General features: G+C 44.4%; 1 protein-coding gene across 1 annotated transcript; it reads right to left on the bottom strand.

The window, feature by feature from the left end:
• Window positions 1-4,036: 4,036 nt before the first annotated feature.
• On the bottom strand, window positions 4,037-5,480 carry LOC123111916 (transcription factor MYB20). Its single transcript, XM_044532796.1, has 2 exons — window positions 5,143-5,480; window positions 4,037-4,983 (listed from the first exon to the last, which is right to left on the bottom strand). The coding sequence occupies exons 1-2, from the start codon at window positions 5,273-5,275 to the stop codon at window positions 4,268-4,270; spliced, it is 849 nt and encodes a 282-aa protein (XP_044388731.1). The 5' UTR covers window positions 5,276-5,480; the 3' UTR covers window positions 4,037-4,267.
• Window positions 5,481-21,344: the final 15,864 nt, after the last annotated feature.

The raw sequence follows: 21,344 nt of genomic DNA, 5'->3' as shown, positions 1-21,344 counted from the left end.
CAGCAGTAGGTGATCAGCGCCACGAGGGACGGGGTTTAAGCTAGTACAGCTTGCTACGCGGCTACGCATGCCGTAGTTTTCCGGTAGCTGATCGATCATGTCTTGCCTACATGGAACGCGACCGTGGCTGGGCAGCGGCGAGGAAAGCAGACGTACGTGTGGTTTAATGTCAGAATGGACTTTTGTCTACCCCTGCGCTGCGACAAATAGAGAAACTCAGCTCGATTGTCCACTAGGATCTGGACATGGCCGAAGCACTCCTCGCAGGAACACATGCGCCAAATCCAAATACGTAGGTTCACACATGACACATGGATCATGAGCATGCGTCTACATTACATACGGTGCTTACCTAAGGCCGGTGCTAACCCAAAGGTCGACCGATAGGTGAGTGCGTGACTTTGTCGCACTGATTATTAAGGCTCAATGCTTCATGGAAATATATAGTTAGTTCACTTGTCGCTTTTAATTTTGCTGGGAAGCACATTGTTTTTCGGAAAGGGGTACCCCGGCCTCTGCATCACCGGACCATAATTTATTTTTCTGCGAAGCACTTGTCTCTCAGACAGCTCTGTGCTGATACTCCCTCCGTCCGGAAATACTTGTCATCAAAATAGATAAAAGGGGGTGTATCTAGACATATTTTAGTTCGAGATACATTTATTTTTATCTATTTTGATGACAAGTATTTTCGGACGGAGGGAGTATTTGTGAGTTGTAACTCAGGCCACGACTTGCGTGACTAATGTTGAATCTAATTAACTTGTCTTGTGCGTACGTAACCTTGGTATCTTAGTTCTTACTATACATAGACATGTGTAATTGTCAGCGTATACCTACGCCAACATCATGCAACTAAAGCACTACAAATACCCCTTGAAGGGCCACTTAATTAGAGGACTGCTTATGATGATGATACACTAACCCTAGTTGCCTATTAGCCTGTTTATTTTTCCTTCAAGTGTACCTCACTGTATTTTCTGTTCTATTTCACTTGTTCACGGTTGTGGGAGAGGCTTGGTTTCGGTCGTGTACTCTTCTTCTGTCTATTAATACACACGCATCCCTCTTGAATGGTTCCAAAAAAGATGATACAACAAGAGGACTTGGCTCCAAGCAGTGCAACTATATTAAAGGTTGTTGCATGTACTGAGTAAAAACGAACAGAACATTACGAGAAAATCTTGGCATTGTTTCGGGTAATCGGCTGAAAAATCCCACGGAACTACACGAGCAATCCTGTGGGAGTTTTGCTTCGGGACACCCCTTTAAAAGTTTGCATTAATCTTAAAGTTACTTAAAAAGGCTACTACCATCTTAGCCTGCCGATCAAACATATTGAATAGATTGATTTGAATATAAAATATTATATTATCCATTTTCGTTGAAGGGGTACTACCTCCATCCAATTTTATTAGGGCCTTCTTCGTATTTTGTGCCTAATTTTGACTATAGATTCAACTAATAAAATATAAGTTATACATCACAAAACTTGTATTGTTGGATTTATATCTGAAAGAGGTTTCAATGATACTATTTTTGTGGCATATAACTTATTTTTTGGTAGTTAAGTCAAATGTCAAAGTTTGATTCCCTGCAAAAACAAAATGTCAAAGTTTGATCCAAAATACAAGGGGACTAATAAACCCAGACGAAGCTAGTACCTTCTAATCTCCGCCTTTAATCTGCATCAAAATCTGTGAACATTTCTGATGGCGGGAGGTATGTACCGAAGCAATGTGCGCCCCTGTGGTAATAAAGTTTTGGAAGATCCTGTGTCGTGGGGTTGAAAACGACACCACAAATTGTACCGTCATCAAATGTAAACAACTAGCGAAGCAGCAAACATATAATATACTACACCCTCTGTTCCTAAATATAAGACGTTTTCAGTTCAACTTAAACTGTCAAAATGTCTTACATTTAGAAGCAGATGTAGCCACCGCACCTCGCAGTGGCTGCTCGGTTCTTCTTTGTCGACTTGCTTGTTCGTGGGAGGTTGTGGTTGGTGGTCTTGTCGGTGTTGGATTGACGTGCTGGTGCTAGTAGCTTGGGTGAAAACACTGTCTCAGCCATGGGCCTTTGACCGGCGATGACGGCGGCCATGGGCCTTTGACCGGCGATGACGATGGCCTTGGGCGCCATAGACCTTCTTGGAGGCATCGTCGCATTGCTATTGCACCCTTCCCATGTTGGATCCGGTCCTGAGTGATCGGATGATGGCGGCGTCTTGGCGTTGTATCCCCTCTCGAGGGCTTCATCTTTGTAGCTGGGCATCGGCAAGTGGGACCGGAGGTGATGAAGTTGGCGCTGAGGCTTCTGTGGCAACGGTGTCACGGGGAACGATGTAGGAGACGTGGCTTTGGTTGAGGTAGTCGGCTCTTCTTCGGCGTGTTCGTGGGAAGGCCTCGGCTGGTTTGGTGCTTTGAAGTCGAAGCTGCGGTGGCGGGGCCATGTGGTGTACGTTGACGGGTAGCAGGTGGTTCGTTCGGTGATCTTCCACGACGCCAGCCTTGCCTGGTTCTCCTTCGTAGCTTCCTGTTGTTGTCGGAGCTGCGATGTCTCGTCGCGGTGGCTGAGGTTCGGCGCAGGTCTTCATGTGACTACACACATCATTTTCAGTGTGGGTTGGTTCGAGGATCGTCTTTGACGACGTCGGAGTCGTTTCACAGAGTTTGGGATGGCGATGACGCCTTTAGGGGAGAAGTGATGATGATAATGTCGTTGTATTGTCTCGACGAGGCCCTTTCTGGAGTGGCGTGTGTGTGGGTATTTTATGTGTGCTGCTCAGCGGTTTGTTATGGTTTTCGTCCGGTTTTTCATTAATTAATTGGGCAACTTTTTTCTGCCTATTTAATGGATGAGGCAAATCTTTTGCCTTCGCTTCGGAAAAAAAACAGATGTAGTACTTATAAGTTGTGACCAAATTTCTGGAGAAGTGCGGACAAGGGAGGGGAAATGGCCACCTTATCTTGCTAACAAGTCAAGCCAAAGGAAGGGTAGAGAAAATCCTAGTACATTTTCCGTTAAATAGCTAGGTAGATCGCCTACGCACCCAGCATTTCCTTGCGTTCCACCTCAATCAAAAAAGGGAAAAGCTACAGCGACACTTACACCGAGAAAGGCAGCACGAGAAAATTATTACAAAGCAGCGTTGACTAGGACGTGCTAGTGCAGTCGTCTGAGTTCTTATTGGCACTTTCCAAAAAAAAGGAGGGTGAATTTGAGGAGACCTTACTCCTCTGCCGATAGATCATGTAATTTTCTGTTCAATTTTACATTTTTTAGCAGTAGTTAATACTGTGAAATGGACGCAGAATGTTTTTTTTTTTAGCATCAGTACAGACACAAGCGTTCATGTACACGCGCATACACTCATCTCTATGAATGCACACACACACCCTACCCCTATGAGCACCTCCGAGAGACTGAGCCGGCATATCATCTTGAGATTTACGAAGTCACCGTAGGCACCTCGTCGTCGACGGGAACGTCTCCTCCCACTGAAAGCGCATCGCCGGAAATCCTGAAATAAATTCAGGAATAATGCGAGCACCAGGATGTGAACCCTGGTAAGTTGGGGATACCACTGCCCACCTAACCAACTCAACCACAGATTGATTCGCTAGTAGTACTAATATTTTGTTACCCAGTCAAACCAACCATGCTCAAGATGTTATGACCTCTGTGTGGCCGATAATAAAGTTATAATGCCTTTCATCAGCTTAGAAATGCTCGTCAAATCCGAAAAAGGGAGGAGAAATGCTCAACGTGTAACTAGGCGGAGTAAAGACAATATGAACCATAACAGAAAACGGTGTGCATAAGGCATAACCCAATCTTCGACTCCATTTCATTATACTGCATTTCATTTCAGAGTATATGTATATAAAACATCGCCATTTTCCTTCATTTCATTATCCAGATTCCTATCATCTCACTTTGCATGCATGTGTGCATGCTGCACCCACGCATATGTCGTTAGAAGAGTTGAGGTATCAAATCTAGACTTGCCGAAAGTTCGAAGGATGAAAGATGAACGACAAATGAAAAGCAAATGAATTCAGGGTAGTTATGCATGTCTTCACTTATTTTCTTACTACCTCTCCCTCTAATTGTTCTAGTATGGCCAACTAGGTGCACCGCCGATGAACTTTTACTGGGCAGTAATTAACACATAAGCACGCAATCGCATACGGCAAGGCAACTACTCATTCGTTATAATAAAGAATATGATATTGGTATCAACGACGACGAGCTGCTTCGTTCAAGCCCATGTCTCCTGGTGATCAAACAGGGCGATCCTCTGGTACGCGTTGAAGGCGTCCTCGAACTCCCATGCCGACGTCGGCCCGGTGACCACGTCGACGTCCAGTCCCATCATGAACATCGGCTCCACCGGCCACTCCATGATCTTCGGCAGCCAGTCGTCCTCGAAGCCGCCGCCGCCGCTCGACGCCGCCGAGGCGGACGACGAGGACGAGGACGACTCGGCTGGTGACGAAGCCGTGCCGCAGCTGCTGTCGAGCGGCGCCGGTTCCACGACGTCGCATGGCAAGATGATGTTATCCAGAAGTTGCATCATGGTCGGCACCTCGTCGGGGCAGAACATGTCCTCTTCGGCACCTGACTGACTTCCCGTGGCCGCCGCCGCCGGCACCTTCTGCTCCGGCGATTCACCACCGGTAGGCCGCTGCGGATGCTGATAGGTAGCAACAGCAGCAGGCTGGAGGGGCTTGTGGGTGGCGGGGTCGATGCCCATCTTCCTCAGCTTCTTCTTGATGTGCGTGTTCCAGTGGTTCTTGATCTCGTTGTCGGTCCGGCCGGGCAGGTGGGAGGCGATCTTGGACCACCTGTTGCCGAGCTGCTCGTGCAGGTCGATCACCGTCTTCTCCTCCTCGTCGGAGAGCAGCCCGCGCTTGAGGTCCGGCCGAAGGTAGTTGGTCCACCGCAGCCGGCAGCTCTTCCCGCACCGGAGCAACCCTGTTCACAGAAACGCAAGTCACAACACGTCAAAACATTGGTCAATCAAAGAAAGGTCGTCGGCTGTGGGTCGTGACCAGAGTATGCATGCATGTAATTAGTCAAGCTAACCGGCCGGCTAGCCGGCCGGCGAGCAAGTGCAGGCAGTGAGTGACCCACCGGCGAGCTTGGGGACGGCTCTCCAGCAGCATTGGCCGTTGCTGAGGAGGAAGCTGACGAGCTTCTGGTCCTCCTCCGCCGTCCACGGGCCTTTCTTCAGCCCCACCTTGTCGCAGCACGGCTGCCTCCCCATTGCCACGAGCTTTGTTTGCACACACAAAGATCACTTCACTCGCAGGGAAATATCACCAAGCAACGTCGAGCCAACTAACCAAGCTCGTAGCAAACAGCTGCAAACTTTTTCTTTATATTTTTTAGCTCTGTTTTGGTGGCACAGGTACACAATAGCTAGCTAGCAAATGGCGGTTTAGCTTTAGCTACATGGTGAGACGCCATTGCCACCTTCCTTTATAAAGGAGGGGGAGGGAGAAGAAGACAAAGGGGCCGGTGGCTAAAAGCTTAGCCGAGGCACCATCAACTGGCGACTAACCGGAAGTAGAAAAAAAATAGAATCGCAGTGCGGCTAGCGCGTGTGCGCGCGGAGGATGGACCTTGGACCAGTACTGGAGCTAGCTAAGGACGACGTGTCGTGGCGCCGCAGAGGCTGGCGCGTGGGGCCCAGCCGTCGGCGTCGCCGCTTTGCCGGGCTGCTGCTCATGGGTCCCTTTTGCTTGCGTTGCAAGTGCTGGCCTGCTAAGCTTTCAAGCTTTTATTTGGATCCTCGTTTGTTGCTCAATCAAGGGGTTTCAACGGGATTAATTTTGGGGCATGTAATGTGTCCATTCCATCGAGTCATTATCATTTGTTTAGCTTCTAAACATACTAATTGTATTGGCCTCCATTGTATCAAAGTCCTTCATTTTGTAGTTTTTTAAATTGAAATAACAGGGTAAATGGTAATCCCTTCGTTCCATAATTCTTGTCATGGTGTGGTTTTAGCTAAAACCAAGACAAGAATTATGAAACGGAGGGAGTAGCGTGATTGCATTTTTTTTTTTACTTGTTGTGTCCATCGGGTTGGCTCAAAAATGCAGTTTCTGCATAACAATTTACACATGTTGTGCTCCAACTTAGATCACACCCATGATCAGTGTGGTAAAGAAAGGACAGACCCAGTGCATAGAAGCTCCCACACAAGCTGGGGTCTGGGGAGGGATTAAAGGAGCCTAGTCTTACCCATGCAAATTGCAATGCAGAGAGACTGGTTCAAACACAGGATCTCTTGACATAAGTGGGGAGGACTTCACCACTGCGCTAGGCATGCCCTCACCCATGATCAGTATGGTGTGTACAAAAAAAAGATGTATGCATGCAACTTCAGGTAAAGCCAATAATGCACGTACAACTTTCATGCCAGGCTCCCTACCACTATTTGTCTGCAATGCTAATCCAAAAAAACTGACACCTGACACCTGCTTGTGATTAGTGCCCGTTTCCTGTATGTATTTCAACAATCCACTAGCTTAACCTACAAGCACGGATCTCGAAGCTCCCCGATCACACGGTGACTACCTAGGTGGCATATATCCCCGATGGCATGGAACTATTTCTGTATTATTATATACTCTCTTTGTTGCTAAATATAAGATGTTTTAGCATTTTTCTGATTCACATGTATCTAGACCCGTTTTAATGTGTATGTTCATCCATTTCAATATGTATGTAGTCTACATTGAAATTATCTAAAACACCTTATACTTACTTATTTAGGAACGGAGGGAGTATGATACAATTTCATCTTACAAAGAATAAACAATTCCCATGTTCTAATTAATACTTACATAATATATCCCATGAATTTTTAGATTAACAATCTCTTAAGTCCTAATTCAGAACTATGCCACAGATTTCCTGCACGAGGCCTGCGGCTTTATCATTGTCGAGTGTCGCGCTTTGTGTTTATGTTCAAATGATGTTTGTAAAGGTATGAAGTATGACGGTGTTGGCTCGACAAGTAGGGCGGTAGCACGATGTGATTTCGGTTCGGTGGTTCTCTCGAAACTAGATCTTTATCTTCTAGGTGCAAACTCTAGATCTAGTCCGTGTTGCTTATAGATGGAAATGACGGTACGGTGGTGGTGGTGTGTGTGTATATAGGTCGTTCTCTAGTTGAATCATTGTCCATGGATTTCTCGGGCCTGCACTTTGGGGGGGAAACACACAGTTTGGCCTTTAGAGGTTGGAACGGGCAATGGCGCCACATGCGCATCATTTTGTTTTTGGGAGTGTTACTTGTGGAGAACATTTTGAGACTTCTTATGTTCCCAAAGATGGTGGCCGATGTTGATGATTGCTACTCCATACTATTTACAGTTTCTTGTGTGACGTTGTTTTTTTCTTTCTATTTTCAAATAATTTGATTGTGTGCATCCTTTATGCCTTTTTGCCAGAATCATCCTCTATGTCTCGACTGACTCTTACGATTAGTTGCTACATAGACCGGATATACTTGATATTAGCTTGATGTTAATAATACCGTCAATCGTTCTAAAATTACGGTGCTACTTATGTGGTGCCCAAACCTAACTTTGATGGTGGGAATTAACAACTCCCCTACACTCTTGTTGCCAACTCCCCAAACTATACTGCCAAGTAACGAGATTCTAGTTAACAATTGACAACTCCCCCAAAGAGAGGGAGAGAGAGATCAAAGAGCGACAGGAATTAAATGATCTATAAGCCCCAAATTAACTATGTAGAGTTGAACAACGCCACCATACTCGGACAAATATTTTATCAAGCTCGTGACCAATCCTACATTACGACCATTTCTCGATATAATTAATTAGCAGCTTCATCCTCTTCTTCAGCGGGGGAAACGCGGTTGTTGTGAACTTGACCTTTGAAGAGTTCAGTCCATATTTTGCCAAAAAATAAAAAGTTGAGTCCATTTATTACTTTAGAGATTCAGGTGTCACCTGCAAAGGGGATATTGCTAATTAACACGATTAGGGTAGAAACAAATAAGCAGCAGCGGTCAATAATTCAGAGGTCTGCAGCCGCAGTCTTCTCGATCTTCTCCGGACCGCATTTTGGTAGGCTGGAGACCTTGACCGACGCCGATCGATGCCGCTGGAGGGCGTTGGGGGTTGACAATGGCGCTCGCTGCCAGCAGCGCAAATGAAGGTCCGAACAACGAACAAGTTTCAGTCACAAGTGTGTTTTGCTGACATTCTGGACAGTACGCGTTGCACTTGCACTAGAGCCATAAACTAATGATCGTATATCCACTTCCCAGAGAGATAGTGGAGCGTTTTGTCAACAAAATACGGTGTTCGTAGCAAGACCGCGTTCTACGGAAAATGGATACGCGCTCTAGCTATCGAGTCTACGGACGATTAATCGATCGGTACGCGCCCGATCGAGCACGCTCCGGAGGTAACAATGACATCGATATAGTATTGATCAAAGAAGCTAGCTAGTAGTTTGCTATTCGGAAATTCTGACCATGTGTCAGGCAAGCATCCAGCCAACGGCACAGCCAGTATATACAATACCGAGCCAGGACTTCAGAATGAGCAGTTCGTCCGTTGACTGACTTCACGAGCAAGACATACATGCTTGCATGCATCCGATTCTCTAGGTCAGTTCCGTGTACATTGGTCTACTCTACTCACCGGTCTCCCACAAGTATTTACTAAATCAGTTTTGATTCAACTCATCAGTCTGAACCCCGTAGAGCGCTTTCAGCTGTGTACGTAGAGCCTTCAGTTATAAGCTGGGTTGGTTCCGGTCAGAATATACGTATACTTCCTCCGTTCCTAAATGTAAGTCTTTGTAGAGATTTCACTATAAATCACATATGGATGTATATAGATGCATATTAAGTGTAGATTCATTCATTTTCCTCCGTATGTAGTCCACCTAGTGGAATCTCTATAAAGACTTATATTTAGGAACGGAGGGAGTAGTAATCACAGTAGAATTAAGCACTATGCGTAATGTGTAGTGTTACTAGTCAGTGCACATGGTTTCTTTAAGCTTACAATTAGCATACACCACGCCAAAGTCGCCTGTTATTAGGACTTCCAAAAGGAATTTTTGCGGGCACACGTGGACAGTTGCAGTTGGTCATTCCAATTTAATCTGGTCTTCTTCTGAATATCTCTACACCAATACCGATGGCAGCATACATGCATGAAACTTAAAAAAGATAGTAACCAGGGTGTGGTTAGCACTTGTCTGTCATGAGGCTTGTGCAACCATGCATCCGGCTAGCTACTTCCACGTAAAGAAAGTGAGAACGCGACGAGCAGCAGCAATGCGGGGTGGTCCAAAGATCGTGTCCCTGAACGAACCCAACAGCATGCATGCATGCAAGAAGGCAACCCTTTGACTACCGCAGCACCATTGCCGCCGGTGCTGCTTTTGCTCATCTCTACACCACACCCACGTACTGAAACTGTATTCCGCGTGTCGCCGGGCCTCGCTGCGGTAGACCGGCGTCCACGCGAACGGCATGATCGATCTTACATTTTACACCATGGGTGATCATTTGTCTAGCCCGTGGAGTGTGGAACTGCCGTTAGTTATGTATGGACAGTTCATGAGTGCCCTTCACTCCATGGCAAGGGCACACGTCTGGGACAACCCTGCGCTGCTACTTGCCTTGGAATCCACTGATGGCCCGAAGGGTGGTGTACTTCAGTTAGGACGAGGAGCAGCCGTGGTTTCCTACCTCTCCCGTGGGGACATGGCTGGCTGCCTTCACTGTCTCACAAAGTGTTTCCTATCACGCATGACACGTTCACACCTCCTTTGAGATGGCTCTCCACTCCAGTGTGACATCTTCTTTAGGCTATGTTCGTTTAAACCTCTCTTGGAGAGGATTGGAGAGGTTTGGACGGGATTGAGGTGAATTTTGACTTATAGGGGATTTAATCCTCCCCAATTCACTCCAATCCTCTTCAAAACTCTTGCAACCGAACAGGCCCTTAGGAGTATATGTAACGAGGAATCCCGTACCGCGGTTCTTCAGAATTATAATGTGCTCTCTTTTGCAACATCTCCATCATCAGTAAATAAAGATTGATTCCTTTCACGAGACCGATCGATCGCCGGAGCTTTGGCTCATTGGCTGCATCCTGGGTGCCTTTCATGGAGTCTCGTCGGCGGGTCGGTCTGACGGCGACGACTGCGTTCTGCGCCTTGCAATGGAACTGCCGACTTGAAGTCCATTTCTTCGACAAAGGACTGCAAGTCCATAAAGTCTGCATCTCATTCCACGTATGAAAACACGTTGCGGTCCCACAGTCGACGAAGATGCTCGGTTTTTCGCATTCAGCAAAGCATAATAACCAACCGGCCTGATCTGTGCTCGGGTCAGCGTGTATTCCGTCCCCCTGTACGTAGTGCTGTCCAAACAGCAACGGCCAACAGGCACTGAGCAGGTTCGCCAGACTTTCGTTTGGCATTTGAATAATGGCATGTCTAAGGTCAAAGTCGCTGGACCTGTCAGGCGAAACGTTCAAGGGTCTTTGAAATCTTGAAACGATCGTCGGAAGACAAAATCAGAAAAATGAAAAATATTGGTTGTGTTGCTCTCCTAGCTACCAGTCCACGCTGTAAAATAAGCTCTTCGTGTTCCCAGCCCATTCTTGTAAGCCAACATGATGCAAACAAAACAACTATGCCGCATGAAAGTTTTTTATTTTTATTTTTTTGCGGGATATGGCGCATGAAAGTTACTCCCGAGTAAGCTAATCGCCGTTGACCGTTTCTACTCGAGACAAAAGGGACCATTTCTACTCATCTAGATATATATGGGAGAATCATTGTGTCAAGGAACCAACAACAATTGATCGATGAGGGTTCAAGTTCTAAGCATAAGCCTCACATGTCCGACTTATTCAGCACATGATGAGAAATTAATTCGCACTTCAAACTACAGCGGCACGAGGGTGGGAGAACCTTAGATCAATGTGTTTGGTCCGTGTCCCGTAGGATTCTCGAGTTCTTCGTCACCGGTGAAGTTAGGGCTTCGCCACGATGGGAATAATTGTTCCTCGGCTTTTTGCATGTCAATGGTCTTCCTTGGAGGGGCGCCAACGAGTCGAAGGATGGTGTCGACCGCTGGAGGGGATACTGTTGTGGTGTGTGTTTTCTCCTGTTCCATCTTTCGATTAAGCTCTGCCATATACGACTGATCATCGGAGAACTTGTGAGGTCTGTCTTCCCTGTCAGGCCACGTTGTAAAATAAGCACTTCGAGTTTGCAACCCATTTTTGTAAAGTAACATGTTGCAAACAAAATAACTATGCCCAAAAGTTAGCCCACTATTGACCATTTTGACTTGAGATAGAAGCGGACCATTTCTACTCAAGATATAAGGACAATCACTGTGTCAAGGAAGGAACCTACAATATATAATCCATGAGGGTTGAAAATTTAAACACAAGCTTCACATTTTTGCACACAAATATGATTGATAACAAAAGACAGGTTCATTGAAAACAACCACTTGATGATCTTGTCGACCTGAAAACAAATAATAAACTTCAACATAACAAACTTTGGGGGCCACATTCATTTGCAGGAATTTTGCAGGCAAGGAAAATGGGAAAAATTCCTACAAAACAGAGGGCCAATATGTCACTTACTCGGCACATGATGAGAAATTTCTGTGCACTTCAAACTACTCCCTCCGTCTCAAAATATAAAAACATTTTTGACACTTTGCAAGTGTAAAAAACGTTCTTATATTTTGAGACGGAGGGAGTACAATACAAATAGTTTGGATTTATCTTTCCATGCTTTGTTGCCAACTTCATTAAGAAAAAGTACTCCCCAATTAAAAATGGGTAAGTAACGTTTCCTTTTGATTTTGTAGGGTATTTTCTCCTGTAGTTGAATTCTTTTTCTTCTCTCGATACATACTCCATATGCAAGATCGGAAGAAAACTGCACCGCTTCATCCGCATGGGCGACACGGGTGGTTGTCGATCCAGTTTTCCAGGCGATCCTTTCCCAGCGTGTTCTCCCCTCGCCGCAGTCGGGCTTGTCCACATAGCCGAAGGCGGCCGCGGGGCTCCGTTCCTATGGCTATTGGGGCACGAATGATCATGTACACACGACACTTTGACGCGGTGAAGGCAGAAATGGTGTAGCGGGGGTGGCAGCACGCCTTTCCCTATGCAGTGGGAGCCCAAGAGACACAGAAGGAGCCGGCACCGCCATCTCCCCAAATTGAGAGATCCCACTCAACGAGCCAGGGTCGGCGTTGTTCCTATGGCGTATCTTTGATGTTGGGGCATGGCGGAATGAGATGGTGGTCATGGAGTAGTGTGGCGGTGGCCATACAACGGTCTGGCATGCCCACTGTTGGGCGGTGTCGGTCATGTTCGGCTGGATGGCCCTGCCCCGTTGAACACGACATCACCGGACAACGGTCGCTAGAGAGGCTTGGACCTTCAGATCCGGTCGGGTTCACGATCTGCATCATTAGTGGCAATGCATGATGGTGGTCGTATCCTCCATCTCAGTGTTAGTTGCTGCCACAAGCAAGACGACGAAGGTAATGCCAGCATGTGGTGTTGTCGTCGGATGCAGATCAGTCATCAGCTTCCATGTGTGAGGACGATGCGGGGTCGTCGAAGCGTCCTAGACTCGGGATTTTGACGGTGTCGGTGACCTTCCTCCCTTGTCAAAGTCTACATCGTGTTGTGGCAAGCGGCACTTGTCATGACTCCACTATCTGCTCATGCGGGCATGGTCATCTGTCGCATGGCATATCATGTCATGACTGTGTGCATATGATGTTCCTAGGATTATAGAAAGTGGAAGTGACAACATAGGATGCCTTCGATTGGCTGGTGCTTCTCGATCACCTTGTCTTGAGCTCTACAGTGAAAACCCTAGGTCTAACCCTAGTTGGTTATACCTGACAATGGTGATGTTTTTACGTCGTTACTTGTTGAAGATGTTGCTTGGAATTCACTCGGACTCAACCTTCAGGGTGAAAACACATGACCTACCCTTCAGTTGTTGGATCCGGCGGTGGCAGCGCTTGCGTGTGGTTTACTTCATCAGGTTGTTCCTTTTGGAGAACATTTCTCATTCATTGTGTTGTCAAGAAATGGATGGTGTGGATGGTCGTTGTTGTATAGGTTGATCACTATTTTGATTGCTCTTTTTTTCTTTTTTCTCTCTCCGCCCAGGCACAATTTTGTTCTTATATGACCTTGTGCTTTGTAGGTATGATGTTTTTCATGTGTGCATTTGTGTTGCTATGTTCATCGTAAATATGCAGAGGCCGGGTATGTGCTCATTGTGCTTGTACGCCCGATACTATATTTATGTGTCAATTAAAAACACTCCCTTTGTCAGGAAAAAAATCATACTCTATATACAAGCAATCATAGTTTCATTGCTTTTCAAGGAACTTATTTCTATATCAATTAGCAATGGCACTTGTAAGTTGTAACCTAATCATGAGCAAAATAATAGAGTTTCCAGCACGCAAATTGTCCTGATGGTTGGGAAATGATTGTCATTTTGGGTTGTAATGGAATGGATATATTGCATTCATCCGTTTGTGGTCCATTCCAGGTTCGAACATATCTTCTAATTGTATCACCGTTAAGCGGGGCTGACTAATTAACGAGCGCTCCTTTGGGAGCCTCACAACGATCAGCGCCACTTACGCGCTGTCAGCCTTTCGCCACGTGTCGCGCTCTGGGTGCTTCCTCCGGATTTTCTTTTTTATTTTTCCGCACGCGTTTCGGCTTTTTAAACGGTTTTTTTTCGGGTTTTCTTGATGTTTTGATTTTCCACGGTCTTCCCTAGCTTTTGACCAAAAAAATTCCCGCAAAAAACGCATTTTTTTGCGAGAGTCACGGTTTTGTTTTCGCGAGAGGCACGGCCGTGCCTCTTGGAAACGGGAAAAACGCGTTTTCTATTTTTTTTTTCTCTTTCGCGAGAGGCACGGTTTTGCTTCCGCGAGAGGCACGGCCGTGCCTCTTGGAAACGAAAAAAACATGTTTTTTGTTTTTTTATCTTTCATGAGAGGCACATTTTTGCTTCCGCGAGAGGCACGGTTGTGCTTTCGCGAGAGTCACGGCCGTGCCTCCTCGAAAACGAAAAAAAATGTGTTTTCTGTTTTTTTTTCTTTCACGAGAGACACGGTTTTGCTTCCGCGAGAGACATGGTTGTGATTTAGTCAGAGGCACGGGCGTGCCTCTTCCGGAAAGGAAAAAATCCGCGCTCCCGGTTTGTTTTTTTTTTGTCCGCTTTTTTTTCATGGAAAAAAAGTTCGTCAAAACCTATCAACATGGCATATAGTTTTAAAGATCTCGACGCGCGAGGAATTCAACAGCGAAAGCGGTTCGAGATTTGGACGCACGGTTTAAGAGATAAAACGTTTTGAATAAACGGATCTACGAAAAAAAGGAAAACTCCCAGGTTGCGACAAGTGGTGCACATACAGCGCGCCACTTGTCGCAACCTGGAGAGGTTGGAGTGATCTCCACAAAAAATACTCCTTAACTAGTGATTTCGCCATTAAGCGGATGACAAAATGAGACTAAATATTGACTGTCCAATATCATATTAGGCGCGACGACACATGTTTCTAACTTAGGGCCTCGAGGCCCAAGGTACCAAGGGAACAATAACAAGGCCCAAACGGAGCGTCGTCTGGTTGCGTCCAGCTCGGACCTCCTATATGGCGGGGTACGTGCAAGCAACGGGGCGAAATCACTAATTAAAGAGTATTCTTTACAAAAATGACTCTCACCTTCTTAGGTTGTAACAAATGGCGCGCTGCATGTGTATCACTTGGCGCAACCTGATATTTTTCCCTTTTTTCGTAGATCCGTTTATTCGAAATATTTTATCTCCTAAACCATACCTCCAAATCTCGAATCGTATTCATTGTTGGATTTCTCACGTCGAGATCTTTAAACTAGATCCCACTAATATGTTTTGACAAACTTTTTTTATGAAAAAGGCCAAAAAACGATACAGAGAGTATGGTTTTTTTTTCTTCGAAAGAGGCACGGCTCGTGAAAGCACAACCGTGCAGCTCGTGGAAGGAAAAACAGAAAACGGGTTTTTTCGTTTTTGAGAGACACGGTTGTGCCTCTCGCGAAACCACAATTGTGCCTCTCGCGGAAGCAAAACCGTGCCTTTCGTGGAAGAAAAAAAACCACAAAACACATTTTTTTCCTTTCCGAGTGGCACGACCGTGCCTCTCGCGAAAGCACAATCGTACCTATCACGGAAGAGCAAAAAATAAAAAAAAACACGGGTTTTTTTTCATTTTCGACACGCACGGCCGTGCCTCTCACGGAAGAAAAAAAAATAAAAAGAAAGCATTTTTATTTCGTTTCCGAGAGGCACGGCCGTGGTGGCGGGAGTGCCCACAGCGGGAAACATAGCGGCGGCAGCGAGCGTGCCAAGTGGCGTGCTCTCAGCCCACTTGCAAGTGATCGTTGCGAGGCTCCCGAAGGAGCGCTCGTCAACTAGATGCTCTCGCAGTTAGGGAAGCGTGCAGCCCCAGACCCCCGCATGCCCTGTTGGGCCGGCTCATGCAGGGGGACAGACGCTCCCTGTTTTTCTGTTTGTTTTTACTTTTCATCTTTATTTTATGTTTTTGTTTTATTCTATGTTAAAATAATTAGGGATTACAAAAAGCTTCCAATATTTCAAATTTTTGTGAGTTTTGAATTGTCAAAAACAGTTCTTGAATTCAAAAAATGGTCATCATTTAAAAATAAACATTTTCTAATTTTAATGGACATTTTTATATAGATGAAAAAAATTATAAGCATTCTTATTAATGATGAACAATTTTAAAACTTGAAGAACAAATTTTGAATTGGGTGAACATTTTTTAACTTGATGAACAATATTTGTATTCAATAGCTTTCAAAAAATGGATGGAAATTTTTTGAACTAAATGAAATCTATTTGAATTTGATGAACATTTTTTGAAAACGATGAACAGAATTGAATTTAACGAACATTTTTTAGGTCAGTGAACAAATATTGAATTTTGATGAACATTTTCTAAATCCAATGAACAAAAATTTGAATTCGATGGACATATTTTTACATCGGTGAATATTGTTTGTATTCGATGAACAAAAAAACCTTTGCGGATTTGAGAAGAAAATTTGCAAAAAGGGTGAAAAGGTAAAGTTGAAAAAAGAGAAAAGAAAAGGAAAAAAGAAAGAAGAAAGAAGAAAGTAAAAAAAATGAAAATTGGACCAGCCCATGAGAACCCACAGCGCGCGAGGGGGTGTGCGCGGTACGCGCCGTATATGATTCCCCTGTCTAGTTACTCGGCCGCTGTTCGCGTAAAGTGCGTGAGGCATGTGCTCGAGGGTTATCGAATTTTGAGGGTGTAAACTCTCCTACTCTCATGTTTTCCCCTCTCTCTCTCTCTCACTTCCAGATCCAAATTACATATCTGAGATTGTATACAATTCCCCAATTCCTATATGACGGGAATTTTTTGAATTTGATGAACATTTTTTAATACGATGGAAATTTTTGTAAATTTTATGCATTTATCTAATAAAATAAAATAAATATTTCGATGATAATTTTGAATTGTACGAATTGTAAAAAACTGTTGTAAATTTAAAAATAAATCAAAAAATGGAGATGAAATTAAAAGAGAAATAGAAAATCAAAACTAAAAGAGATAGTTAAAAACGAAAAAAAGGAAAGAACAAACACACACAAAAAATGGTTTGGGAAGGTTCTAGAACCTGCAAAAAAGGGGAAACGAGCAAGATGGGTCGCTACTAGCTGTCCCGCGCACCAAATAGAGTAACCCCTCAAAAATTAGTAGGGTAGAATATGGCGCGGGTAGTGCAGGTGTGCCAATCAAACGCGAACCGCCAGCGCATTCTGCCGTCCCACTTTGGGCTTCATAGGCTGTTTGCTCCCACTGATTTCAGGAAGATTAGCGAAGCTTTCCTGGAAGTGTTTAGTCGCATTTGCCTTTTTAACCTTTTCTTCTGTTATTCAATCTAAATTCTTCTATTTTGTCCTATTGAACATCTATTGAAATCAGGAATTGTTTTCGCAATTTAGAAAAAAATTAAACTCGGGAGGAATTTTTTGAAATCTGAGATAACTTTTTCAGATTTAGCAAAATATTTTCGAAATTTGGTTACTACTCTTGAAATCTGATAATATTTCTGAATTCATGAGTATTTGTTTTAATTTCTGGAACAATTTTGAAATCTAAGATTTTTTTAAAATCAAGAAAATTAATGAACTTTTAAAGAAATATTATTAAAAATTCGTAAAGAAAAACTAAAAATCGATGTGCATTTCTTAATTTCACAAGAAATTTTCTGAATTCTTGATTTTTTAATTTCAGTGTAAAATAAAAGACAAAGTAAATACGAAAAAAACCAATGGCAAACGAAATAAGGTGCCCCGGACTGGGCTGGCCGAGAACGCTTGGTGTGCTCGCGTTTGGTCGTAAGGAAATCCTTAAGAGCCAAACAAAGATAAGTTCGTACGGGGTGCACAACCCAGTTTAGCCTATGTGTGTGACAAGATTCTACTAATTCTTTTTTTAAGAAAGTACCTAGAACTCATCTAGATGAGATATAATTTGGTCTTATTCACTTAAAAACAAGAATAGATACAATCCATGTCTGCATACACGCATCTTATAGCATCACATTCAATGGCTATAAAAAGTGAATGAGACCAAATTATATCTCATCTAGATGAGTTCTAGCAAAATTGTTTTTTTTAACACAGTACAAACACAAGCGCTCATATATACGAGCATACACTCACCCTTATGAATGCACACACGTATACCCTACTCCTATGAGCACCTACGAAAGACTGGGCCATCATATCATCTTGAGATTTACGAAGTCACCATAGGTGCCTCATTGTCGACGAGAACGTCTTCTCCCACTGAAATGGCATCACCGGAAATCTTGAATAAATCAAGGAATAATGCGAGCACCAGCATTTTCTGGTGGGCTGGGGATACCATTGTCCCTCTAACCATCCAATCACAGATTGGTTCACAGGTTATACGAATTCTATGGATTGATGTTAGTGAAGGAAATATGCCCTAGAGGCAATAAGAAAGTTGTTATTATATATTTCTTTATTCATGATAAATGTTTATTATTCATGCTATAAATATATTAACCGGAAACTTGATACATGCGTGGATACATAGACAAAACACCGAGTCCCTAGTATGCCTCTACTTGACTAGCTCGTTAATCAAGGATGGTTAAGTTTCCTAGCCATAGACATGTGTTGTCATTTGATGAATGGGATCACATCATTAGGAGAATGATGTGATGGACAAGACCCATTCGTTAGCTTAGCATTATGGTCGTTCAGTTTTATTGCTACTGTTTTCTTCACGTCAAATACATATTCCTCCGACTATGAGATTATGCAACTCCCAGATACCAGAGGAATGCCTTGTGTGCTATCAAATGTCACAACGTAACTGGGTGATTATAAAGATGCTCTATAGGTATCTCCGAAGGTGTTTGTTGGGTTGGCATAGATCGAGATTAGGATTTGTCACTCCGAGTATCGGAGAGGTATCTGTGGGCCCTCCCGGTAATGCACATCACAAGAAGCCTTGCAAGCAAAGTGACTAATGAGTTAGTTGCAGGATGATGCATTACGGAACAAGTAAAGAGACTTGCTAGTAATGAGACTGAACTAGGTATGAAGATACCGATGATCGAATCTCGGGCAAGTAACATACCGATGACAAAGGGAATAACGTATGTTGTCATAACGGTTCGGCCGATAAAGATCTTCGTGGAATATGTAGGAGTCAATATGAGCATCCAGGTTCCACTGTTGGTTATTGACAGGAGAGGTGTCTCGGTCATGTCTACATAGTTCTCGAACTCGTAGGGTCCGCACGCTTAACGTTCGATGACGATTTTGTATTATATGAGTTATGTGATTTGGTGACTGAATGTTGTTCGGAGTCCCGGATGAGATCACGGACATGACGAGGAGTCTCGAAATGGTCGATAGGTAAAGATTGATATATAGGATGATAGTATTCGGACATCGGAAGTGTTCCGGGGGTACCGGGTACGTATGAGGTCACCGGAAAGGGGTTCCGGGCAACCCTAGCAAAGATATGGGCCTTATTGGGCCAAGAGGGGAAATACAACAACCAGCACGGGCTGTTGCGCCCCTCCATATGGGCCGCACCTGAGGGAAAGGGAAGGGGAGAAGAGAGAAGGAAGGGGAGGGATTCGGCCTCCCCCTTCCTTCCCTCCTCCCTCCTCTTTCCTTCCCCCTCAGGTGGATATGCTAAGGGGGGAGGCCGAATTGGGAGGCACCCAAGTAGAATTCCTCCTACTTGGGGCGCCCTCTTGGCTGCTTCTCCTCCCCTCCAACCTATATATATGTGAGGGGGGCACCTCTAGAACACACAATATTGATTCCTAGCCGTGTGTGGCGCCCCCTTCCACAGTTTACGCCTCCGGTCATATTCACGTAGTGCTTAGGCGAAGCCCTGCGCGGGTCACTTCACCATGCCGTCGTGCTGACGCAACTCTCCCTCGACACTTTGCTGGATCAAGAGTTCGAGGGACATCATCGAGTTGAACGTGTGTAGAACTCGGAGGTGTCGTACACTCGGTGCTTTGATCGGTCGGAAAGAGAAGAAGTTCGACTACATCAACTGCGTTGTCAAACGCTTCCGCTTTCGGTCTACGAGCGTACATGGACACACTCTCCCCCTCTCGTTGCTATGCATCTCCTAGATAGATCTTGCATGAGTGTAGGAATTTTTTGAGATTGCATGCTACGTTTCCCAGCAGTGGCATCCGAGCCAGGTCTATGCGTAGATGATATGCACGAGTAGAACACAAAGAGTTGTGGGCGATGATCGTCATACTTCTTACCACCAATGTCTTATTTTGATTCGACGGTATTGTTGGATGAAGCGGCCCGGACAAACCTTACATGACCGTGTTCATGAGACCGGTTCCACCGACAGACATGCAACTAATTTTGCATAAAGGTGGCTGGCGGGTGTCTGTTTCTCCAACTTTAGTTGAATCGAATTTGACAGCGGCCGGTCCTTGTTGAAGATTAAAACAGCAAACTTGATAAATCACCATTGTGATTTTGTGATGTAGGTAAGAACCATTCTTGCTAGAAGCCCATAGCAGCCACGTAAAACTTGCAACAACAAAGTAGAGGACGTCTAACTTGTTTTTGCAGGGCATGTTGTAATGTCATATGGTCAAGACATGATGTGATATACGTTGTTGTATGAGATGATCATGTTTTGTAGAATTATCGGCAACTGGCAGGAGCCTTATGGTTTTGCTTTATTGTATGAAATGCAAACGCCATGTAATTGCTTTACTTTATCACTAATCGGTAGCGATAGTTGTAGAAGCAATAGTTGGCGAGACGATCACGATGCTACGATGGAGATCAAGGTGTCGAGCCGGTGACGATGGATATCATGACGTTGCTTTGGAGATGGAGATCAAAAGCACAACATGATGATGGCCATATCATGTCACATATTTTGATTGCATGTGATGTTTATCTTTATGCATCTTATTTTGCTTAGTACGGCGGTAGCATTATAAGATGACCCCTTAACTAAATTTCAAGGTATAAGTATTCTCCCCGAGTATGCACCAGTGTGAAAGTTCTTCATGTTGAGACACCACATGATGATCGGGTGTGATAGGCTTTATGTTCACATACAATGGTTGCAATCCAGTTTTGCACATGTGGAATACTTGGGTTAAACTTGATGAGCCTAGCATGTACAGACATGGCCTCAGAACACTGGAGATCGAAAGGTCGAACGTGAATCATATAGTAGATATGATCAACATAGAGATGTTCACCATTGATGACTACTCCATCTCACGTGATGATCAGACATGGTTTAGTAGATTTGGATCACATTTCATTTAGATGACTTGAGGGATGTCAATCTGAGTGGTAGTTCTTAAGTAATATGATTAATTGAACTTAATTTATCATGAACTTAGTCCTGATAGTTTTTGCATATCTATGTTGTAGATCAATGGTCCGTGCTACCGTTTCCTTGAATTTTAATGTGTTCCTAGAGAAAGCTAAGTTGAAAGATGATGGTAGCAACTACACGGACTGGGTCCGTAACTTGAGGATTATCCTCATTGCTACACAGAAGAATTATCTCCTTGATGCACCGATAGGTGAAAGGCCTGCTGCAGGAGCATATGCTAATGTTATGAATGTCTGGCAAGCTCAATCTGATGACTACTCGATAGTTCAGTGTC

This window comes from Triticum aestivum, chromosome 5B (assembly GCF_018294505.1).
Source record: "Triticum aestivum cultivar Chinese Spring chromosome 5B, IWGSC CS RefSeq v2.1, whole genome shotgun sequence".
NCBI lineage: Eukaryota > Viridiplantae > Streptophyta > Magnoliopsida > Poales > Poaceae > Triticum > Triticum aestivum.
Note: the sequence above shows the minus strand (reverse complement) of the source record. Positions and strands in the feature narration are given on the sequence as shown.